The sequence below is a fragment of the Prionailurus bengalensis genome, chromosome B2 (assembly GCF_016509475.1).
Source record: "Prionailurus bengalensis isolate Pbe53 chromosome B2, Fcat_Pben_1.1_paternal_pri, whole genome shotgun sequence".
Classification (NCBI taxonomy): Eukaryota; Metazoa; Chordata; class Mammalia; order Carnivora; family Felidae; genus Prionailurus; species Prionailurus bengalensis.
The window spans coordinates 33,003,568-33,027,619 of record NC_057349.1 but is presented as its reverse complement, the minus strand read 5'-3'; the positions used below and the strand labels follow the sequence as shown (position 1 = coordinate 33,027,619).

The 24,052-nt window shown below is 40.5% G+C and overlaps 1 protein-coding gene across 1 annotated transcript; it reads right to left on the bottom strand.

Annotated features, from left to right (window-relative positions):
• Positions 1–8,275: 8,275 nt before the first annotated feature.
• SNRPC (small nuclear ribonucleoprotein polypeptide C) lies at positions 8,276–20,283 on the bottom strand. Its single transcript, XM_043591215.1, has 6 exons — positions 20,088–20,283; positions 19,708–19,750; positions 15,553–15,661; positions 13,913–14,002; positions 12,247–12,351; positions 8,276–8,895 (listed from the first exon to the last, which is right to left on the bottom strand). Exons 1-6 carry the CDS (start codon positions 20,093–20,095, stop codon positions 8,771–8,773), a joined length of 480 nt encoding a protein of 159 aa, XP_043447150.1. The 5' UTR covers positions 20,096–20,283; the 3' UTR covers positions 8,276–8,770.
• Between the last annotated feature and the right edge of the window lie 3,769 nt (positions 20,284–24,052).

Below are 24,052 nucleotides of genomic sequence, written 5' to 3'. Positions count from 1 at the left end.
GCTCTGTACTGACAGCTCAGAGCCTGGAGCCTACTTTGGATTCTGTATTTCCCTCTCTCTCTGCCCCTCCCTGCTCACACACTCTCTCTCAAAAATATATATAAACATTTAAAAGAGTTTTTTAAAAGAAAGCAAGCAGGCTTTTCTTGGGGTGTGCTTTGTCTATGGCCTATCAGTATTTCTTGGTTGCTAGCTTCTTCTGCTCCCAAGTCTGGGATATATGAAGCAAAAAGAAAAATCGAGAGCTCATTATGTTGTTCCTTGGGTCCCAAGGTCTGCCTTCTTTCCACCTTTCAGTCTTCTTATGCTTGTTTTACACACACACACCGTGCACAGACGCATACACACACATTCATTCTAGGGTTTTAGTTATACTTAGCAGTAGGATAGGGAAAAGTACATCTACTCCATCTTCCTGGAAGCCTAAGTCCAAACATTTTCTTTAATGTTTTTAACATTTTATTTTGAATTAGTTATAGATTCATAGGAAGTTGTGAAGATCATACAGAGAAGCCCTGTGTACCCTTCACCCGCTTTCCTGCAATGGTTACATCTTACATAACTACAATAAAACATAAAACCCAGGAAATGGATACAGGCATATCTCAGAGATATTGCAGGCTGAGTTTGGTTCCTTCCAGACCACCACAATAAAGCAAATATCACAATAAGACAAGTCAAATAAGTTTTTTGGTTTCTTACTAAATGTAAGTTTATAGTATACTGTAGTCTATTAAGTGTGCAATAGCATCATGTCTGAAAAAAACGATATATATACCTTTTTAAAAAAATACCTTACTGTGACAAATATCATATGACTTCACTCATATGAGGACTTTAAGCCACAAAACAGATAAACATAAGGGAAGGGAAGCAAAAATAATATAAAAACAAGGAGGGGGACAAAACATAAGAGACTCTTAAATATAGAGAACAACCAGAGGGTTGCTGGAGGGGTTGTGGGAGGGGGGATGGGCTAAATGGGTAAGGGGCATTAAGGAATCTACTCCTGATATCACTGTTGCACTATATGCTAACTAACTTGGGTGTAAATTAAACGATAATTAATTTTAAAAAACCTTACTGTGGGGCGCCTGGGTGGCTCAGTCGGTTAAGCGTTATGTCTCTTGATTTCAGCTCAGGTCATGATCTCATAGTTTATGAGATCGAGGCCTGCATCAGGCTCTGCGTGGATAGCAGGATTCTCTCTCCCTCTTTATGCCCCTCCTCCCCTGTGAGCACACATACACCCTCTCAAAATGAGTCACTTTTTTTTTTTTTAATTTTATTGTTTATTTTTTAAAATTTACATCCAAATCCAACTTCCCAACTTGGACTCTTGATTTCAGCTCAGGTCATGATCTCACTGTTCATAGGTTCAAGCCCCACGTTGGGCTCCATGCTGACAGCACAGAGCCTGCTTGGGATTCTTTTTCTCTCCCTTTCTCTGTGCCCCTCCTCTGCTGTCTCGTTCAAAATAAGTAAACTTTAAAAAAAAAAAAAATGAGCACAATATTGATAGGTGTGTATAATTCCTCATTTAATCACATGGATAGACTTATATAACTACCACCACAATCAAGATACAGACTTCTCGGTCACTATAAAAATCTCCCTCACGCTACCTTTTTACAGACATTTCCTACTCTCCTCACTCCCAACACATCCCTAACCCCTAGCAACCACGAATTTGTTCTTCATCTTGGTGATTTTGTCATCAATGGAAACATGCAGTATGTGACTTTTCAGAGTGGCTTTTTTCACTCAAGCATACTGCCCTTGAGATCCATCAAGTTGTTTTATCAGTAGTTTATTCCTTCTTATTACTGAGCAATATTCTACCCACCTATAACCAGAGAAGGATAAGAGTATGCAAACAAGGAAAGGTGATTTTATAGACAACTCAAGAGCAAGAGTGTTGAGAGGCTGAGATGGGTTATCATTGCCTATTAGGATTCTCGAGAGTAGTTTTCTAGTTTGTGATAGCTATGACGTTTTTAAAACCACTTTACTGGGGCGCCTGGGTGGCTTGGTCGGTTAAGCGTCTGACTTCGGTTCAGGTCATGATCTCATGGTCTGTGAGTTCGAGCCCTGCGTCGGGCTCCGTGCCGACAGCTCAGAGCCTGGAGCCTGCTTCCGATTCTGTGTCTCCCTCTCTCTCTGCCCCTCCCCCGTTCATGCTCTGTCTCTGTCTCAAATAAATAAACGTTAAAAAAAAAAAAAGTTAAAAAATAAAACCACTTTACTGAGGTATGATTGACATACAGAAAAGCACACAGTTTTTAAAGTTTTGACATACACACACCAGTGACATCACCACCACAATCAAGGCAATGAATGTGTCCATCCCTCTCAACAGCTCTAGCTGTTCTGAGCTACACCGACTTCCCTGATGGTCCGGAAGTACTTTAAGTAGACTTCTACTTCAGAGTCTTTGTACTTGCTGTTTCCTCTATCTGGAAAGCTTATGCCCTAGACATCTCCATGGCTCCCCCAGCCCCACCCCTTCATGTCATCTCTGCAGCCACCCCTGATCTGGCACTCCCTATGTCTCCTACTTACTTTACAGCATGTATCATACAACAGTGTTGTTTCTTACTGTCTGACTTCTAGCAGGACAAATTCATCAATATTACTCTTCTCCTTGAGCATCTTTTTTTTTTAATTTTTTTTTTTAACATTTTTATTTTTATTTTTGAGACAGAGAGAGACAGAGCATGAGCAGGGGAGGGGCAGAGAGAGAGGGAGACACAGAATCCGAAGCAGGCTCCAGGCTCTGAGCTGTCGGCACAGAGCCTGACGCGGGACTCGAACTCACAGACCGCGAGATCATGACCTGAGCCAAAGTCGGATGCTCAACCGACTGAGCCACCCAGGCGCCCCAAGCATCTCTTTTTTTTATTTTTTTAAGATTTTTTTTTTCAACGTTTATTTATTTTTGGGACAGAGAGAGACAGAGCATGAACGGGGGAGGGGCAGAGAGAGAGGGAGACACAGAACTGGAAACAGGCTCCAGGCTCTGAGCCATCAGCCCAGAGCCTGACGCACGGCTCGAACTCACGGACCGCGAGATCGTGACCTGGCTGAAGTCGGACGCTTAACCGACTGCGCCACCCAGGCGCCCCGCATCTCTTTTTTTTTAATCAGTCAGGTTAGATTCACCTGCATGTAACAGAAAACTCAAAAAATGACAAGACTTCAACAAAAAGTATGTTTATATCCCTTTCATGTAAAAGAAGTCTGAGGTAGGCAGTTCAGGCAGCTCTTCAATCATTAGGGACCTAGACTCCTTCTATCTTGCTAACATCATCCTTAGTTGCCAGTTTGTGGTGCAAGATGTTGCTTACATTTCAATCAAACATCATATCCACATTCCTATCAACAGGAAAGAAAAATGGCGGGAAAAACAGACATGTTCTCTCCTGCCATGTGGCCTCACCTAACTAAAAGCTATGGCAAATGTGCTATTCATTGCTGAAGGGCATTAGGGGTTCTAGGGGCGTCTAGGTGGCTCAGTTGGTTAAGTGGCTGACTTTGGCTCAGGTCAGATGGTGATCCCAGGGTCATGGGATCAAGCCCCGGTTCAGGTTCTGCGCATATAGCACATAGCCTGCTCGGGATTCTCTCTCCCTCAATCTCTGCCCCGCCCTTGCTCGAACTCTCTCTCTCTCTCTCAAATTAAATAAACTTTAAAAACAATTAGGGGTTCTGTGATTACAGATAGTAATAGATACTGGGGTGGGCAAGTAGTAATTCTGCCTGCCATTCTAGGCTCTATTACCTTACTCATCTTTTTGTCTCTCTCTACCTGTTTCACTGCACCAGCAGAGGCCTAAGAGATAAAAGGGATAAAAAGAGGAGAAATGTAGCATTTGAACATTGAGGTAAAATTCTTTGTCCTACCTTTTACTTCTTTATTCTTTCAACAACTAGCCCCCCTTTCCCCCGCCACCAAAGTTACTAGGATGCGATGTGCAGGCAAAGAAAAGGGGAAAGTTTTAGACCTGTTTCTCAGTGTCACTGTGAAAGCTGAATAAAAGTCCTTGCAAAGGGATTTGAGATCTTGGCTTCCTATGCTGTGTTCAAAGTCTTATTATTAGATGAGCACTAAGTTAATGGGCTTTTCTTAAATGACAGCTGAGGAAAGACACTTCAGAACACGTATGGAGAAATTGGAAAACACCTTGATGGGTCATCAAAATTATCATCACCGAGGGGCAGACGGACCCTGTGTGCCTGCCTACAGATGTGATATCCTAGGGACAGAGCTGAGGCCATGTACCAGAATGTAATCCTGAGAAAACACCAGGCAAATCCAAAATGAGAAATGAGGAACATTGTATTAAACAAAAGGTGGTGAAATTCTCAGTGTCATAAAAGACAAAGGCTGAGAATTGTTCTAGATTAAAGGAGGCTAAGGAAATCTGACCAAAAAATACAGTACATGATTCTAGAGAGGATCCTGTACAGGAAAGGGGAAAAAACTGTAAGGGCCATGTTGGATCAACGGACAAAAATGAAATATGGTGGGTAGATTAAATTATTGAGTAAAGTTTACATTTTTTTGAGCTTGATAACTAAACCATGGTTGTGTAAGAAAATGTACTCATTCTTAGGAAATACATACTTAAGTATTTATGGTAAGAGGCATGATACAAGCAACTTACTCTCAAATGGTTCAGGAAAAAAATATATACATGTACATACAGAGAGAGGGAGAGAGGGAGAAAACACGTACACAAATAATCAAACAAATGAAGTGAAATGCCAATAGCGGATACCCTGGTCAGAAGGTATCTAAGTGTTCTTTGTATAGTTCTTTTCTTGCCAACTTTTCTGTTAAGTCTGAAATCCCTCCCACCCCTGAAGAGTGAGGACAATAAGCAGCATGCAGATTACCTTAATCCTGCACCTGTCTAATGAACTGTTCTGGATGTTTTATTTGATTCTCTGCCAGAAAATCTAACGCTTAAGTTTTCAATTGGGAGGGAAAGAAATGACCCCTGTTAGATAACATTTATTCAGGACACTTCTGTCAGAAAAACCTCAGGCAGGCCAGGCTTTTTTCTTCTGTTCACCAAATGTATCCAGGAACCTAAAAGATACCATCTGACCGAAGCTACTTAATTGGGACACACACTTAATCACCACCGGACTTTTTCCATACAGGATGACCAAATTAGCCTGTGGCTCTATGCAAGGATCCCATTTCTCATGCAGCTGGGAATTAAGGGGACTGGCATTCTGACAAACCACTAAAGCCAAGGGAGTGGAAATGATGCTAGCTTAGACTTCAAATGCACTTCAGTGACTCTAGATCTCCCCACAGAAAAGGAAGAAAGTATGTTACCCCACATCTACGCTAACTTCTTCAATTCTTGAGATCTAGTGGCATTCTTGTTTGCACTATACAAAGCTCACATCATAGTCAATTCATATTTTACAATTAAAACCAGATGTGTAAAGGCATAGATCAACAGCAGTAAATAAGTTTGGGTTCTTCACAGCCTCTTACAAAGGAAATGTCTTATGATCGTTAGCTGTAAGTTTGGCTTTTAAGAGGTTTTCTTAATGTTTATTTATTTTTGAGAGACAGAGAGAGAGAGGGAGAGAGCGAGAGAGAGAATGAGCAGAGGAGGGGCAGAGAAACAGAGGCAGACAGAGAATCCGAAGCAAGCTCTGAGCTGTCAGCAGAGCCCAACGTGGGGCTGGAACCCATGAACCATGAGTTCATGACCGAGCCAAAGTCACACATTTAATCAACTGAGCCACCCAGGTGCACCAGTTTCACTTTGAAGTAGTTAATAAAGACAAAAAGAGGGGCGCCTGGGTGGCGCAGTCGGTTAAGCGTCCGACTTCAGCCAGGTCACGATCTCGCGGTCCGTGAGTTCGAGCCCCGTGTCAGGCTCTGGGCTGATGGCTCAGAGCCTGGAGCCTGTTTCCGATTCTGTGTCTCCCTCTCTCTCTGCCCCTCCCCCGTTCATGCTCTGTCTCTCTCTGTCCCAAAAATAAATAAACGTTGAAAAAAAAAATTAAAAAAAAAAAAAAAAGACAAAAAGAAACTTCGAACTATTTATTCCTACTTGTGTTCATTGTAAAGTTTGTTAAACTTTTAATTCATCACACTGTTTTTCTAAAGCTATATAAAAACACGTTCTTCGAAGAAATGTTTTGGGGCCCCTTGTTTGTTCAGTTGGAGTGTGCAACTCTTGATCTCAGGCTGAGTTCAAGACTCAACACTGGGTGTGGAGATTACTTACAAATAAAAACTTGGAAGGAAGGAAGGAAGGAAGGAAGGAAGGAAGGAAGGAAGGAAGGAAGGGTGTTTCTATAATGGATATTCAACCTTAAAAACATACTTTGGAAAAAGCTTTCTTTTAGGAAGACCGAGGTTATTCTTAAGTACCTGAGGCTATTTTAAAAAATAAAACAGGTACCTGTGGGCTTTCTGTGTATATACAAAAGCCAGCCTCAGCACCTTGAGTCTGACAGAGCCATCCAAACCACAAACTTGCTGAGTCACATGTTAAGCTCAGTTGGCAGTTTCCTCTAACAACCTCTTAAGTCTGCAGATTTAAATAAAAAATCTGAGCTATAAAAGTCAGATATATAAATAATCAATTTCTGATAAGTCCTTCTTTAAAAGATGTAACAATGAGAAACTACAAAGCAACAAGTAGTCCTAGCAAAGGCTCAGATTAGGAAATTGACTCAGCTTTTAGAGACAGAGCACAAAATCATCCCTATCAGGATGCCTATTTTTAACTACTTGTTTACCTAGGTAAGGTTATGTGCCTAAATTAGCCTCTCTTCAAGTTTCTAGGGGAAAAAAGCTATCCACCTAGTGCTATTTCAATTTCTAGCTACAAATTTATAAAAAAGTATAGACACACACATACCTCCAGTATTATATTCCTGAGTAAAATAGATCCTAAGACAGAGTTTGCCCAACCCACTAATAATAAACATTTCCCAGGGAGCTTTCCAAAATAGCGAATTTCCTAAGCCTCACCCCAGATATATTAAATCAAAATCTGGAATCTTTGTTTTAAAAAATGATCCCCCACGATTCTAATAATCAGCCAGGTTGTAACTTCTGGTTTAGGGCACCTTCTACCATAAAATCACTATAACAATAACCTCAGATGGCAAAGATAGTTTTATTTTTTCCAATGTTTATTTATTTTTGAGAGACAGAGAGAGAGAGAGAGAGAGAGAGAGAGAGAGAGAGAGAGAGAGCGCATAAGCAGGGGAGGAGCAAAGAAAGAGGAAAACACAGAATCGAAAGCAGGCTCCAGGTTGAGGTGTCAGCACAGAGCCCAACATGGGGCTTGAACCTACGAACCATGAGATCGTGACCTGAGCAGAAGTTGGACACTTAACCAACTGAGCCACCCAGGAGCCCCCCGTTTTGTTTTACATGTAATGATTCAAAATCCAAAAGATACAAAAAGGTGACAAGACTTTCTCACTCATCCCCGTCCCCCAGCCACCCACCTACTCTTCATTGGCAACCAGTATTACCAGTTGCTTATATGTCCTTCCAAAGATCCTTTATGCGTACACAGGTACATAGATATTTCCTTTAAATAAGAACAGCAGTGAATAATACATTTTGAACAAATCAAGGTTCAAAACAATGTGTATCTTGGAGATCTTTCCCCACAGAGAGCTTCTTTATTCTATTTTAACATGCCTAGTATATGCCATTTGGTAGATTTATCATACTTGATAAATCAGGCCCCTTCGATGGACACGTATGTTATTGCCAATCTTTTGCTACAACTCATAATCTTGTACATGTTATTTTGTACATACGCAAGTCTATCTGTAGAATAAATTCCTAGGCATGGAAATGTTAAGTCAAAGGTAATTTTGATAGATACTGCTAAACTGCCCTCCCCAAAGATTACAATTTTTATTCCCATTTGCAACGTGAAATAGCAGTTCAGATTTTACATCAAACTTGAATACGAACAGTGCCAATGGCTTACTTTCTAAATGTTGCTCTGAAAATATCCCACTTAGTAGCCCAGTGATATAACAAATGACATTCTGTAGACAACTTCTGTACCATGGAAATCTGCATAATTTTACCACGGCTATTAGAAAGTTTTCTGATTACTGAAACCCATGAAAAAGAGGAACTAAGAGAAACGAGAAGCTGAGGTTAAGGCCATTCTTGCCATCTTTAGCTGACATGCACACACTGAAAAGGCTTTTTCCCTACTTCAGCAGAAGACTTAAAATTTTCCACTTACTACCCCAAATGCTGTTCATGTGAAAAAGTAACCAATTGTGCTATTTATTATTTTAATCAACAAAAAGCTCTACAAGTGTTAGATTTACCAAATCTTGCACATGAAAACTTTACTAAATAAAGGCAGGGTGTCCAAAGGGACTCACTCCATAGCTAAGGGGGAAAAAATGTCATGCAGAAGAGGGCATGCTAAAGAGAGAATGAGTTAGAGAAATACAACTGGAATACTCATCTCTTTTATGATGCACAAGGAATACAGAGGGGAGAAAAAAGGGAACACATTTTTAACTAAAGCAGTTGACAATTTTATTTTCACATTTCACGATACAGATGGAAATTGCTTTTTTTTTTGTCCCACTACTCCCTTGCAAAAACTATTCTCTGTTTGATAGGAAGGGGGAGCAAGTCTTCCTTGTCATGCTGTTAGAAAACACCCAGAGTCACAGCACCATGATCTCCTGGTGAAGAACAAGTAATATAAAATGGATATAAAGAGGTTCCTGTCTCTCCTTATCTGTCTGGTCGAGTCATTCCTGGCCGAGTGGGTACCATCATGGGACGGGCGGGAGGTCTCATCATTGGGGGCCCAGGCATCATTGGCATGTGGCCTCCCATAGGCGGCCTCATTCCAGGAGCTGCAGGATAAAACAAAGAAAAGGGAAAAAGAGAGTCAGAAACTACTACTTATGAGAGCTTAATGGGACTTCAATTAAAGACAAAAAGTAGCCCCCCTGCAAAATGCTGGAAGAAAGACATACTTGACAGAAGAAATGCAACAAATTCATCACATCTGTAAATTACTTAGACATTCTCAAACAAAGAACAAAGGTCAACACAAGAACCATATGGGAATCATGATCTAATGATAGTAAGGGGGAACTATTAATAGAGTGCTTTCCAGAAACCACCAGGGACACTAGTTCCCTAAATTGACCTTTTCTCATTCAGGGAAATTCACAACTAAGTCACATGTTACCCAGTCAGCTCTCTTAATCAGTTCTATCCACCATATAACCAGGAGCTATTTCATGAATGTACACAGGCACAGAGGACAATCTTACCACTAAGCGTTTGTTCGGAGTTGTAGGAAAGGTGAGCAGGAGGCCCATGCTGAGAACCTGTTAGTAACCATACTTCGCTCAAGTCAAGAAAAACAGGCAATAATGTGATTTACAACAATTAGCACACACACACAAATCTAATTTTTCTAATTCATTTTAGAAACTGTTAAGGACTTTTCTGAAGTGTCCCATCAATACACCAGCCAAATAAATAAGCCAGGGAAGGGAGGGCAAGCAGAGGTGGGGGTTGGGGAGGAGTACAGGCAGCTTCACAGAATTGGCAATATTCTACTTCCTCAGCTGAGTGGTGGGTTCACGGGTATTCATTTTATTATTATGCCTCATGGTTTTCATGTTACAGATCTTCTCTTCAAATATAAAAATTTACCTAATTACTTACTAAACCATTTTGATGAAAGGTTGGTAATAGTTCAAGAGAAAACTATATTCAAAGCTGAATACAGCCTTATCACAAAAAGTAAAACACAAGTATATGCAAAGACACAAAATTCAACAGGTACAAATGTTTTTAAGATCAATTTCAAAAGGAACAGAAAATAATACTAAACTTCTAAGGATCTTATTAAAAACCCCAACATAACATAACCTATATTCAGCATTTCCTAGAAGAAACTCATCTAGACCAAAGACTGAAAACGAGGCACCTGAAAACTTGTTTACTTTGGTCTCCACAGTACATTTACTTTCAATCAGTTGCCAACACTGGCAACTAAGAAGTCTAATTACTAGTAAGTCTAGATACCCTTTTCCAACTTTTTGTTATGGAAATATTCAAACATACACAAGAATGAAAAAAGTATAATGGACATCCATGTACCCATCATCCAGCTTCCATCATTATTCACCCATGGCCAACGTTCTATCTCATGCCAACCCATTCTTATCCTTGCCCACCCTGAACTAATTATTTTAATTCAAATCCCACAGTATTATCTTATCCTGGTGAAAACAACAAAATACTCAGGAGAACTGGCAACACCAAGCCTGCATTCTCAAATGTCAACTGCAGGCTGAAGCTAAGTTCTAGAAGCCGTATCTTTAGGTGTGTCGTGCATTCCCAGTTCGCTATATCCCTAAACCCTCTAGGAATTTGAATTTGTGACCTTGACTTAAGAATGCAAGAGAATAAATAAACGTTGAAAAAAAAAAATCTTAAAAAAAAAAAATAGAAAAAAGAAAAAAGGGGCGCCTGGGTGGCGCAGTCGGTTAAGCACCCGACTTCAGCCAGGTCACGATCTCGCGGTCCATGAGTTCGAGCCCCGCGTCAGGCTCTGGGCTGATGGCTCAGAGCCTGGAGCCTGTTTCCGATTCTGTGTCTCCCTCTCTCTCTGCCCCTCCCCCGTTCATCTCACAGTTCATGGGTTTGAGCCCCGCGTCAGGGTTTGGGCTGACAGCCCTGTCTTCCTGTTTCTCTGCCCCTTCCCCACTCGCACTCTGTCCGTCTCTCTCTCAAAAATAAATCAACATTAAAAAAATAAAATAGGGGCGCCTGGGTGGCGCAGTCGGTTAAGCGTCCGACTTCAGCCAGGTCACGATCTCGTGGTCCGGGAGTTCGAGCCCTGCATCAGGCTCTGGGCTGATGGCTCGGAGCCTGGAGCCTGTTTCCGATTCTGTGTCTCCCTCTCTCTCTGCCCCTCCCCCGTTCATGCTCTGCCTCTCTCTGTCCCAAAAATAAATAAACGTTGAAAAAAAAAAAATCTTTTAAAAAAAAGAATGCAAAAGAAGGGATGCCTGGGTGGCTCAGGTCATGATCTCAGGGTAGCAAAACAGAGCTCCAGGCTGGGCATGGAGCCTGCTTAAGATTCTCTCTCCCTCTTCCTCTGCCTCTCCTCCACATGCAGAGTGCACACAGGCTCACTCTCACTCTCAAAAAAGAGTGGGGAAAAAAAAAGTATGCAAAAGACGTCATCTAAATCTGTTTTGGCTTCCTAAGGAACTCTTACCTATACTCTACTCCTATCATTCTAAATGATACCTGTAGCAAGCACAGTGAATGCTTCTAGCTAAAAAGCTACTCTATCTAATACCTCTGCACCTTGTCTTACCAGTTGAGTTGTAGGCTTATGTCTATTGTATTTATTCTTATTATAGAATTTAACTTCTGCAAGTCAACAAAAATGAGTATATAAAAAAGAACTGTTTCCATGAAACTATGTGGATATTTAGAAAAACAATTATCCCAAAAAGTGCTCACAAATTTGATAGGTGAGAGAATTATAAAAGATTGGAAGTAGATGGCCTCACAAGGTTTCTAACCTTGAAAGAAATAGAAACTAAAGTTGGTAAAGAATGCATTATGGGTACGGTTTATCGGTTTAGGCAAGAAATATACGGTGCTCTAATCAGTAGACTCGTTTCAAAGCAAAGGCCCTGACCAGGTATCAGAAAAATCTGCAAATTAGTATATATTTATGTTTATGTTAAAATACAATGTCTGAGGTGGGTTTTTCCCCCTTTCCTGAATAAACGACTAACTACAGGGCTAAGGCCTTTTTCATACACTAATTTGGCCTAGTTAACTAAAGATTGAATCAGCAACAAGAGCACCGCTCCAGATCAAAACTGAAAAAAGTAGCAGTACAACTATTTACCTACCTTATCCCCTTTGGAAAACCTCAACTACCTTTCTCTTCATTATAAATGACCACAAGTTGGGAGGAGGCAAGGAAACAGGAAGGAGGAAGAAGGAAAAAAAGGCAGCCTTATCCCATTTTTAGTAGCACAAGGCCTTTGGATATCATCCAATTATACTGCTAAAACACATATTTATTTTTCTTTATCATTACGGATTCACCAAGTTTAGTTTACTGCAATAATACATTTAGACAATGTATTAAGAATTCCATTTAAAAGGAGAACTAAAACACAATGGAGCATCCTAAAAGGAAAGAGATTCAAACTTACCAGGTCCCACTGGCATCATCCCAGGAGGAGGAGGGCCCATCATTGGCATCATGGGAGGGCCCCCCATATGGGGTGCTGGCATCATACCAGGGCGAGGAGGACCCGCTGGAATAACGAATGGGGGCTGAGTTTAAGATATGCTTACATATTAACATTTCCTCTTCTATGAAACTAGTAGAGCCTCATGGCCCAGCCCAAGTTCTAGAATAGTAGACTTCTTATGGTTTCTTTTATAACAGTAGATCCACAAAAATCAATATGCCACAAAACTTTATGACTAAAAACCAAGGACAAGACTGCCTAGACAGAAGTATAAAATGAGGTCAGCACAGGTTAAAAAAAATTCCAAAAGTTAAAATATTTTTTTAAAGGGTATTATGCCTTCTGTAGAGTTCCTGACAAATTTAAGCCACAAGTACGTAATTTCAGATCTGTTTTTAAGAAAATCAAAACGTCCGCGGCTCTTGGGTAGCTCAGTCAATTAAATGTCCAACTTTGGTTCAGGTCATGATCTCAAAGTTGGGGAGTTTGAGCCCCACATTGACTCTGCTGTCAGCACAGAGCCTGCCTCGTATCCTCTGTATCCCTCTCTTTCTGACCTCTTCCTTGCTCTCTCTCTCTCAAAAATAAACATTAAAAAAAAATTTTAAATATATACCTTCTTTTACTTAAAAACAATCAAAATCTTTGAAAGATTTTTTGGAAATACACAGATGTGTATGCAGAAACATTCCTGATAGCATCATTTACAACACTTTGGAATAACTTAAATGTCCCACAATAAGAAAATGGTGAGGTTAATTATGGCACATTCATACTACAGGTTATTCTACTATTAAAAATAATGGGGTTGGAAAAAAAATTTTTTTTAAATAAATAAATAAAAATAATGGGGTTGGGTGCCAGCCAGCCAAGATACAGAATAAGACAGACAGGTAACCTGACAGCTGCTGTGACCCAAGGCCTGACCAGCCCCAGGATGGTGGAAGCCCAAGAAAGGTTTGGTGGGCCATTAGTTGTCTACCTGCATTAGTGTGCAACTATTATAAACAGCCCACTTCTGTTCCTATCCGTGGCTACTTACAGGACTGATTTTAGGTTTCTGAATTCAATTTCAATCCTAAGCCCTTCCAGGAGAGCCACGGAACTTATGGCCTAGTTATCTCCTTCTGTCATTTAGAAACAAAAAACCTTCTCGGAGAAGAGAGGCCTTTGATTCACCCCACTTTCAACTGTCCAATTCTTGGTTTTCCCAAGGTGTATATATTTGTGTTAGGTAGGTTAGGAGATAGGAAGAAATGCTGAAGAGTTGATCAGCTACACTTTAATCTTTCAGTGTTGGGTTCAGAGCAATAAATAATTTAATGTACTCATCAACACCTCTTCATATATTAGCTCATCTAATCACAGGTACATTCTGACCTTTCCACTGAATCAACTGTCTTGAACCCGCTTGGGATGTCATAAATACAATATCCTAGTAATAATGCAATCAGAAGGTAACTGCAGACATTTCAGAAATTATACCACTGATGTTTTCTTTTACTGTCTATGTATTCATTCAACGGGCATTCAAAAGCCAACTGTAAAATAATCCAACAAAATCAAAGGATAATCTGCACCCCCTTAAATTATAGCTGTTAAGATAAAAACTCCATAAACTTACGGAGACTAGGGGGAGGTGGAATCATCGCCCCTGCAGGAGGAGGAGCAGAGAATGGAGTAGGAGGAATCTTTCCTTGCTGAAATGCAGCAGCTTTGGAGAAAAAAAACACACACTAATAAGAACTCAACAACCCATTTACGAAAATATCCCTTTTCTTTCATTTCACAATGATTTCACTCTAAAAAGTATTCATTTAAGATTACTACATCATGGCCCCTACAGTTTTTAAATCAACTGTAAGTACTTACCAGCAAAAATTACAATTAACTGGTTTACTGCTTTGGGTTTTCTAACCTATATTTATTTAGTCAATATTCCTATGGCTGAATTAACTATGAGAGCCTGGAGTGAAGACCTCTTACCTACCAATGTCTTACCAAAGACAAGCAATCATCTTTAATCTGTAGATGTGGTTTACAACCAATTTGAACCATTCAGTTTTGTTTGAAAAATGTTGGGGGCACACCTGGGTGGCTCAGTAGGTTAACCATCTGCTCTTGGTTTTGGCTCAGGTCATAATCTCACAGTTTCATGAATTCAAGCCCCACATCCGGCTCTGCGCTGACAGCACGGAGCCTGCTTGGGATTCTCTGTCTCCTCTATTTCTGACCCTCCCCCCCTCGCGCTCTCTTAAAATAAATAAATAAACTTAAAAAAAAAAAAAAAAGTGTGATACCTGCCCAAAGGTCAGGCTTTACAAAACTTTCCGTCATTATGGTTTACCAGTTTCGAAATTAGTGTACTGAGCGAAGAGACATGAATGAGAAACCAAAGATTTTAAAGAGCCCACCCTGAAGGAAGGTATGATCTTCAAAAATGTCCAATACAATCAACTTTTTTCTTTCTGACAATATGAAGCACAAATGAAAAGAAATTGAAGATCATTTATTTGGGCTTTACAAAAAGTCACAAATAAATACTTAAATATATACTCATACCATACTGGAATTAAAATTAAAAATATGCTGGGGCGCCCGAGTGGCTCAGTGGGTTAAGCGTTCAACTCTTGATTTTGGCTCGGGTCATGATCCCATGGTTCATGAGATCGAGCCCTGTGTCAGGCTCCAGGCTCACTTCTTGTGTCTTGAACTCAATTAACCTAAACAAAAATTTTCCTAATTAAACAAAAAGAGTATGGCATGTCCAACAGAGGTCCAAAACATACCCAGATTATTGTGTCACATCAGCTTCCTTTTTGAGCACTTGTCTTTGTCAGGACTACAAGACTAAGAAACTGAGAGTCTCTCAGAGTCTTTGAAGGTTAACTATAAACCCACCTCTCACCTTTTCCTATTACAAAAGGAAAATAGTTCTAAAACCTATGATCACTACAAGGAAGATTTCACATAAATTGGCTACAAAATCTGGTCCGTGTCAATAAAGAATCATTAGGCAATTCATTCTTCTCTGCCCCGCTTCCCAATGTAATCAATACCTGATTGCTCTAACCTCAACAATTAATATTAATGTGTTCCTATATCCCCTCAGAAACTAATGACCTTCTAATTCTTTCATTCAACACACCAGAGTGTTCCTATTTATCAGTCAAAATGAGTTGCTTCTGTGCAAAACAACAGAGAGACAGGGATGAGAAAGAATGGGACCATTCTCCTGCATCAGAACAAGAGACTGAAACATACTTGTTTTGTCGATCAGGCTCTGGGCTTGCTCTTCCATCCATTTCTGATAGTAGTCTTTCACATTCTCTTTGTGTTTCCTACCACTGCAGTGTGTCTTTCTCACAGATGGCTGTAAAACAAAAAGGTCAGATCAGTCGCAGAAACAAGTTTCCCAAACTAGAAATTTTATAAAGCCTTTCCTTTATGTAAGTAGCCTGGCTACCTCTAGACGCTTAAGCTGGGTGCTAAAGCATTATTTATAAACATCATCCAATAACACACTGTGGTAATTTATCTACTATATTATCTAAACCAGAGGTCCACAAACTATGGCCCACGGGCCGGCCACCTGATTTTGTAAAACAAATTAGTGGAACACAGCCACATCCGTTCGTGTATGTACTATTTTTTTTCCCCTACAAAGCAGAATTGAGTTATACTATTTTTTTTTTTCCCTACAAAGTCATCACAACAAAAACTATATGGTCCACAAACTTAAAATAATTACAATGTGGCACTTTAAGGAAAAGTTTGCAAACTCCTGATCTAGAACATAATGCCATTTTAATGCCCTTTCTTAAAAAAAAATTTCTTTTAATGTTTATCTATTTTTGAGACAGACAGAGACGGAACATGAACAGGGAGGGTCAGAGAGAGAGGGAGACAACAGAATCCGAGGCAGGCTCTAGGCTCTGAGCTGTCGGCACAGAGCCTGATGCGGGGCTTGAACTCATGGATGGTGAGATCATGACCTGAACCGAAGTCGGATGCTTAGCCGACTGAGCCACCAGGCGCCCCTTTAATGCCCTTTCTTAGGTCATTCTATAGCAAAATAATATAGTCCACATACATCTAAATTATACTGTTTATAAGAATATCTTCCTTTAGGGGTGCCTGGGTGGCGCAGTCGGTTAAGCGTCCGACTTCAGCCAGGTCATGATCTCACGGTCCGTGAGTTCGAGCCCCGCGTCAGGCTCTGGGCTGATGGCTTGGAGCCTGGAGCCTGTTTCCGATTCTGTGTCTCCCTCTCTCTCTGCCCCTCCCCCGTTCATGCTCTGTCTCTCTCTGTCCCAAAAATAAATAAACGTTGAAAAAAAAAATTTTTTTAAAAAATTAAAAAAAAAAAGAATATCTTCCTTTAAATGACTATGGGTCTAGAATACAGACTATGTGAATCACATACAAACTTTTGTCTCTAGCCCACTAATCCTTTTGTTCTTTAAGACCTTTACCAAGGTAAAACTGATATAAGATAAACTCCACACAGTTATAACCATATGTTTAAGTTAACATTTATTTAACACCTACCACATACCAAACACCATGCTATGTAATTTACAAGCAGTATCTCAATCATGTTACAATCACATGTTCATGGTACAATGGAATATTAATCAGAAAGAACCAATCACTGATACAATATGGACAAATCTCAAAAGCATGCTCAGCAAAAAAAAAAAAAAAAAAAAAAAAGAGAAACACAGAATATATACTATAAAATTCCATCCATATCAAGTTTTAAAACCAGTAACACTGATCTTTCATAATAAAAACCAGATCAGTTGGGGCCAAGGGTACAGGGTACTGACTGCAAAAAAACACAAAGGAATTTTCTGGGGTGATGGAATGTTCTATTATCTCAATGCACACAGCCAACTGTTAAGTATTTGCCAAGTCATCACACTGTACACTTAAAACATATGCATTTAATCTAACATAAAGTATAACTCAATAGAACTGATTTAAAAATCACAAGGTTGGGGGCGCCTGGATGGCTCAGTTGGTTAAGCGTCCAACTTTGGCTCAGGTCATGATCTCGTGGTCCATGGGTTCCACGGAGCCTGCTTCAGATTCTGTGTCTCCCCCTCCTTGTCTCTCTCTGTCCCCACCCTGCTAGCGCACTGCCTCTCTCTCAAGAATAAATAAACTTTGGGGCCCCTGGGTGGCTCAGTAGGTTGAGCGTCCGACTTCGGCTCAGTCATCATCTCACAGCTCGTGGTTTGAGCCCCGCATCAGACTCTGTGCAGACAGCTCAGAGCCTGGACCCTGCTTGAGATTCTGTGTCTCCGTCTCTGTCTCTGCCCTTCCCCCACTCATGCTCTGTTTCTGTCTCTCAAAAATAAACAGTAAAAAAAATTTTTTAATTAAAAATATTGTAATTTAATTTAAAAAAAATTTTTAAAAAGCCATTTCTGATTACAGCCTCATTAATGTGAATTTTTATGGTACATAATCAAATGTGTCAACACTTGGAAGATTTGTGTAACTGAGTGAACCAATATTCCAATATTCATTTTCCATATGACCAGAGCATGTTATAAAATCCTGTCTGGTAAAAGATTCACTCAAAGCGCAAGACAGACCAACAAGTTTTGATGTAGCAGAGTGTGAAAAGTCTGATATGGTTTAAGTTTCCACACTACAACTAACCATGTGTTGAGTCTGGGTGTAGTAACATAAAGTATTAAAGAATATCCACAATTATCTAAAAAGGCTAGTAAGGTACTCCTCTTTTTTTCCAACTCCTTATCCACGGGAGACTGGATTTTTCATATAATTGAACCAAAACAAAGTGCAACAAGTTTAATCCAGAACATAAGAATCCAGTGGTCTTCATTAAGTCAGACATTACAGAGGTTTGCAAAAAGGTTATAGCAATGCCATTCTTCACACTAATTTTTTCTAAATAGCTACGTTCCACTTTTATTTTACTGTTATTATTTTATATGTAGGCTCCATGTCCAGTGCAGAGCCCAACGCAGGGTTTGAACTCACTACCCTGATATCAAGACCTAAGCTGAGATCAAGAATCAGTCGCTTAGCTGACTGAGCCACCGAGGAAGCTCCTATTTTTCATTTTAAAAGGTTATTTGTATCACAGATAAAAAGTTTGTTATTGTTACTTTCAAATCAATCAGTATTTTTAAAATTGTAGGTTTTAAATACAGCAAATACGGAAATATTTCAAATACAGCAAATATTAATAGTTAAGTCAATATAAGCCCTGTAACTTTTTTAATTTTTTTGAGAGAGAGAGAGACAGAGTGCAAACAAGGGAAAGGCAGAGAGAGAGGGAGACACAGTATCTGAAGCAGGCTCCAGGCTCCAAGCTGTCAGCACAGAGCCCTATGTGGGGCTCGAACCCATGAACTGTGAGATCATGACCTGAGCTGAAGTCAGATGCTTAACAGACTGAGCCACCCAGGTGCCCCTTAAGAACTTTTTAAGAATTTTTTTTTTAATTGGTAATTTTTGGGGCGCCTGGGTGGCTCAGTTAGTTGGGCGTTCGACCTTGGTTCAGGTCATGGTCTCATAGTTCCGTCAGTTTGAGCCCCGTGTCCAGCTCTGTGCTGACAGTTCAGAGCCTGGAGCCTGCTTCGGATTCTACGTCTCCCTCTCTCTGTCCCTCCCCCACTCATGCTTTTTTCTCTCTCTCTCAAAAATAAACATTAAAATAATAATAATAATAAAAGAACTCAGTAATTTTCAAGAGTGTAAAAGGACCACGAGACAAAAAATGTTTGAGAGCTGCTGGCATAGAAACCCTAAAGTTATACTGCCTAGGCTCTTCTTCCAGCTCTGTACAACTTACTGGTTTAGTAACATCCAGTCGGTCATTAATCCATACTCTGCCTCAGTTTCCTCCTCTGTAAAATGGAGATAATGCTAACCATATAGGCTCATCATGAGCATTAAACAACATGATACAGGTAAAGCATCTGGAACACTGCCTGACACACAGTAAATATTCAATCTTAGTTGTTATTATTTGTTAAGCAGTTTTTAATTAAATAGAAGTACAGCACTCAGGTTTTAAATTTGGGCATTTCTTTCCAGTTTAATCAATCAAATGTCTGAATGCCTTGTCACAATCAAATATTTGAACTTTAGGACACGTTCCTACAATTTTTACTGGTCATGTAAATTTTCTGCACCTTCAATTCTGCTACAGTTTTATCATTTTGGGTCCCAACTCAAAACACTAACTGCTGGAAGGCCAATCATTCCAAATTACGAAACCAGTTACAGGAAGGGGGCAGGAAAAGAAACCCAGGTTATTTTTTCCAAGCAGGAGCACTTAAAGCTCAACAGCATGAAAAGCACACATTTATACCCCCCCAAAATCTTATCTTTCACAGACAAGGTGTTTTGAAACTGAAAAGAAACACTACTTACAGAGTCATGGGTGAGGTATGTGTCGCAGTAGTCACAATAAAACCTGGAAAGGGGTGGAAGATAGAGAAAAAGACGACAACCAGTTAACAGATGCCCATCCACGTGGGCAGTTCAACGAAGGTAAAATATAAAAAGACCTATGCACGACCCCAAGACGTCAATCGAAGCGACCTGACACAAACCAGGCTTTTCTGTTGCGTTGCGCGGGGTCGACCTACACAAACCGAAAGACGACAGTATCCAGAGCTCCCGGGCTCCCTCCCCCACACGCCCTCGCTTCCCGGGAAACTTCAAGAGCTAGAATCCGCTCTGCACTCCCCTTCCTGGGCCACAATGGCGACCGTAACCGCGAACACCCCCAGATTCGAGCCCCCACTCACTTAGGCATGTTGCTTTGCAGACCGTTGGCCACTCCGTCCCGCGCCACCCGGAAGTGACGCACACAACAAGCGCCGACGCCGCGGAACCGATGAGTCAAACGCGACTCCAGGAACCCTACCCAGTCGTCCAATCCGCCGCCGCGCTGCGCTGCGACCGCCTTACCCGCTGCGGCCGGTCGAGGGGCGGGGCTTTTCTCTTCATCCCGTCACTTACAGCTAGGCGGGAAGGGGTGCTCGAAGGGTCCCTGCGAGGTTCAATCCACGCTCATGTAATCCTGATTCTTCATGCTTCCCGGAAGCATGGTGTTCATTCTTTGGACGACTTTCTAAGGATCGCCTGCTATGTGCCAGGCCCTGCTATAAATGCTGAGAGAAGACAGCAGTGAACGAAACAGACAAATGTCCTGCCCTCGTGGAGTAGGCCCTAGGAGTTGGGGGAGACAAATAATAAAGTCAGTATGTAGTAGGTTAGATGGAGTCGAGTAGAGGAGGAGTGGGAGTTGGGGAGTGATGCAAGGAAGAGAGAATTTCAACTTTAAATAAGACAGCTTGCTGAGAAGGTGACAACTGTGAAATAATAGGTTTCCTAAAGCAATAAGCTTGGTGCCAGCGATTTTACATGGCGTCTCTTTTTTAAGTCTCATTAACCCTAGGAGATGATAGAACCCCCAGTTTCAAGTCCCATCTCCCGCTTCCTAGCCTTGCTGCTTGAGAAAGTTATCTAATCTTTCTGAGCCTCATTTTCCTCGACTGGAAAATAATGGGTAATAATTCTTACTTGTGGGGCTTAAGGAACGATTAAATGTGAAAATGCTTGTAAAGTGTTTAGGGCAATATCTGTACATACTAAGTCCTCCACATATGGTAGTTATCTTTTTACATAAGAGGATATTGATAGAAGTATCTTGTCCACAGATCTAACCTGTTCTGGCAACAGGGCCAAACTTTCAGCCTGGTCAATCAGACTCCCACATGGCCTGACCGCTCAGAAAAGGGGAATAAATGTTGGGAATGGAGCGGTAGAGCTTTTGATTCTACTGTTCCATATTCTCTGGTGGTGGAGTTGCAACCAAAATAATAATAATTGCTACCTTATTTGAATGTTGACTATGTCCTAGGTGCTTTGAATGCATTAATTTATTTGATCTATTCAATAATCCTATTGTTCACATTTCAAATGGGGACACTGAGCTTCAACAAGGTTAAGTGAACCATAAAGATGATTTCCTCTCTTAAAAGTTAACTGCAGGATGAAATTATCAGGCTTTCACTACTCTAACAGTGGTCAATGTTAGCATTATTGATGGTGGAACAATTGGGTATTACGTATCTCCTGCTAGGATGCTAACATTAAATAGACATAGTCAACTGTGACCTATTCTTAACAAAAGTGTTCCACTTGGATCCAATCAAGTTCTAGGATAGACAAGAGGATCAAGCTAAAGAAAGCAAAAGGCAGCAAACAACCAGAAGGTGGGAGAGTCTCTGGGACAAAGGGCCCCTTTCTTTCACCAAGTCAAGAAAAGATGTCATTCTAGATTAAAATGTTTTTAACAGACATAATAATCAGATGTAGTATACGGTTCAGGGTTAGATCTGGTTTGGACAAACTAGCTCTAAAAGACATTTTAAAGAAAATATCTGGGCCTTAATATTGCAGTTCTAGAAACCCACCTTTGTGTAGCACCCTGAGTTGATTCTTTTCAATTTTTTTTTTACACTTATTTATTTTTGAGAGACAGAGAGAGACAGAGCACAAGCAGGGGAGGGGCAGAGAGAGAATGAGACACAGAATCCAAAGCAGGCTCTGGGCTCTGAGCTATCAGCACAGAGCCCAATACAGGACTTGAAGTCACCAACAGCTAGATCATGACCTGAGCCAAAGTCGGATGCTTAACCAACTGAGCCACCCAGGCACCCCGAGTTGATTCTTTTCGGAGGGGATAGACTTGTCAACTACGTCATGGTTTTTCCCCCCTAACTTCCCTCTGTGCTGATCCTGCACCTGCTTTACCTTCAAATTCATTCCTCACCCTTCCCTCACCCTTTTCAGTATGGTGGTGGTGGTGGTGGGGGGTAGTATGATACCTCAAAGGCTGGGAATCTTGGATTCCTGTGCTGGTTGCCTTCTAGGCTGAGTTGCTGGGCACCATCTAAGGGAGTCCTGGAAATGGAGAGATTGAGGAAAAAGGCAGAGTACCCCCAATCTCAGGCTGTCTCTTCCGACCTACCTGGCTCCAACTTCCAGCAGTTCCAGGCCTTGGGCTCTGGTAACAAGATGTCCTTCTTCTGTCCCTCCAGCGTGAGGGCAGCACTAATTTCTTGCTCCTCTCTGAGCTACTTCACTTTTCTCTTTTCACTTTTTATCTCTGCCAACACTTTTTATAACCCAATTCTCTGATTTAAATTCCCTCTGTTTTAAAGACTTAGAGCGGTCTCTGTTTTCCAGGACTCAAAGCATGACCTTACTTCCAAGTTCCAAACGGTATCTCCCCTGAGTCTGGTCTGTGGGCCTTAATATCTGTAAAGCAGTGCTTTTCACACTTCCTCTAGTGTCCCAAGCAACTGGAGAGTTCATTTATCACCCTTATTCCCCCAGGTATAGGGTGAGAGTCCCAAGTGCCTACCTGAGCTTGAAATGCGCTTGAACTGTTGTGTGATATGTTACAAGCTCACAGTGTTTGCAATCTACTTTATAAATAACATATTTATATATTTTTTATTTCTCTTGAGGTATTTAAAAATTTTTTTTTTAATGTTTATTTATTTCTGAGACAGAGAGAGACAGCACATGAGTGTGGGAGGAGCAGAGAGAGAGGGAGACACAGAATCGGAAACAGGCTCCAGGCTCCGAGCCATCAGCCCAGAGCCTGACGCGGGGCTCGAACTCACGGACCGCGAGATCGTGACCTGGCTGAAGTCGGACGCTTAACCAACTGCGCCACCCAGGCGCCCCTTCTCTTGAGGTATTTTAACACTTAAAATGTATTTTATTTATGTATTTTTGAATAAGTAATCAGTACACATGGTGGAAAATTAGAGAAGGACAAAAGTGTGTTCCCAAACATACACACCCTTACCAGTTTCTTGCATATCCTTCCAGAGATAGACCACGTATGTGCAAACATAAACATAACATTTCCTGATTCTATTTCCCAATACTGCATAGTATTTTATTGTATAGATGTACCTCAATATTAACCAGTCTGCTATTGGTGAACGCTTAAATTGTTTCCTGTCTTTTGCTATAATAATGATGGTGAAATACACAGTTAATTGGCACATAGATTTGTAGAGTGGATTTCTAGAACTAGAATTAATATGTTAGAGTTTTGCATCTGTAAGTTTGAAAAATATTGTAAAATTTCTGTTATGATTGCATTTAAGAGTGCTTTTTCATCTTTTCAATCTAATAGGTTATAAGTGTCATTGTGTTATAATTTTTATTTCTCTTAGAAAGTTGAGCATTTTTCTTCATATGTTTAAGATGCTTAAAGAATCAGGGCGCCTGGCTGGTTCAGTCAGTGGAGCATGTTACTCTCAATCTTGAGACTGTGAATTCAAGCCCCATGTTGGGTATAGAGATTACTTAAAAATAAAAAATCTTAAAAAAAAAAAAGTCTTAAGAAATCTACAGAGCCCTCCATTTAGATTGCTTTTTCGTGTCCTTTGCCTTTTCGCCTGGGGTTAGCCTCATCCTTTTTTTTTTTTTTTTATTCATAGAGAACTCCTTAGATATTAGCAAAATTAGCATTATTATAATATGAGTTGCAAGTATTTTCCATTTGTTAATTGTCTGGCCTTATTTTGGGTGGTTTTTGTCATGAAAAAAAAACTTTTAATTTGTATTTCAGTTAAACTTATTAATCTGTTCTTTTACAGTTTCCAGGTTTTATGTCATACTTCCCCTTTCTGAAATTGTTTTAATTACATGATATTTTGTCTTGTTCTTTTATTATGTCATT

Bases quoted from the DNA above. Each gene is read 5' to 3' on its own strand.
- SNRPC (XM_043591215.1), bottom strand. The intron at 15,662-19,707 runs GTAAGTAGTGTT...TTTGTTTTACAG, and splicing joins CATACCTCACCCATGACTCT to CCATCTGTGAGAAAGACACA. The intron at 12,352-13,912 runs GTAAGTTTATGG...TCGTTATTCCAG, and splicing joins TCCACCTCCCCCTAGTCTCC to CGGGTCCTCCTCGCCCTGGT.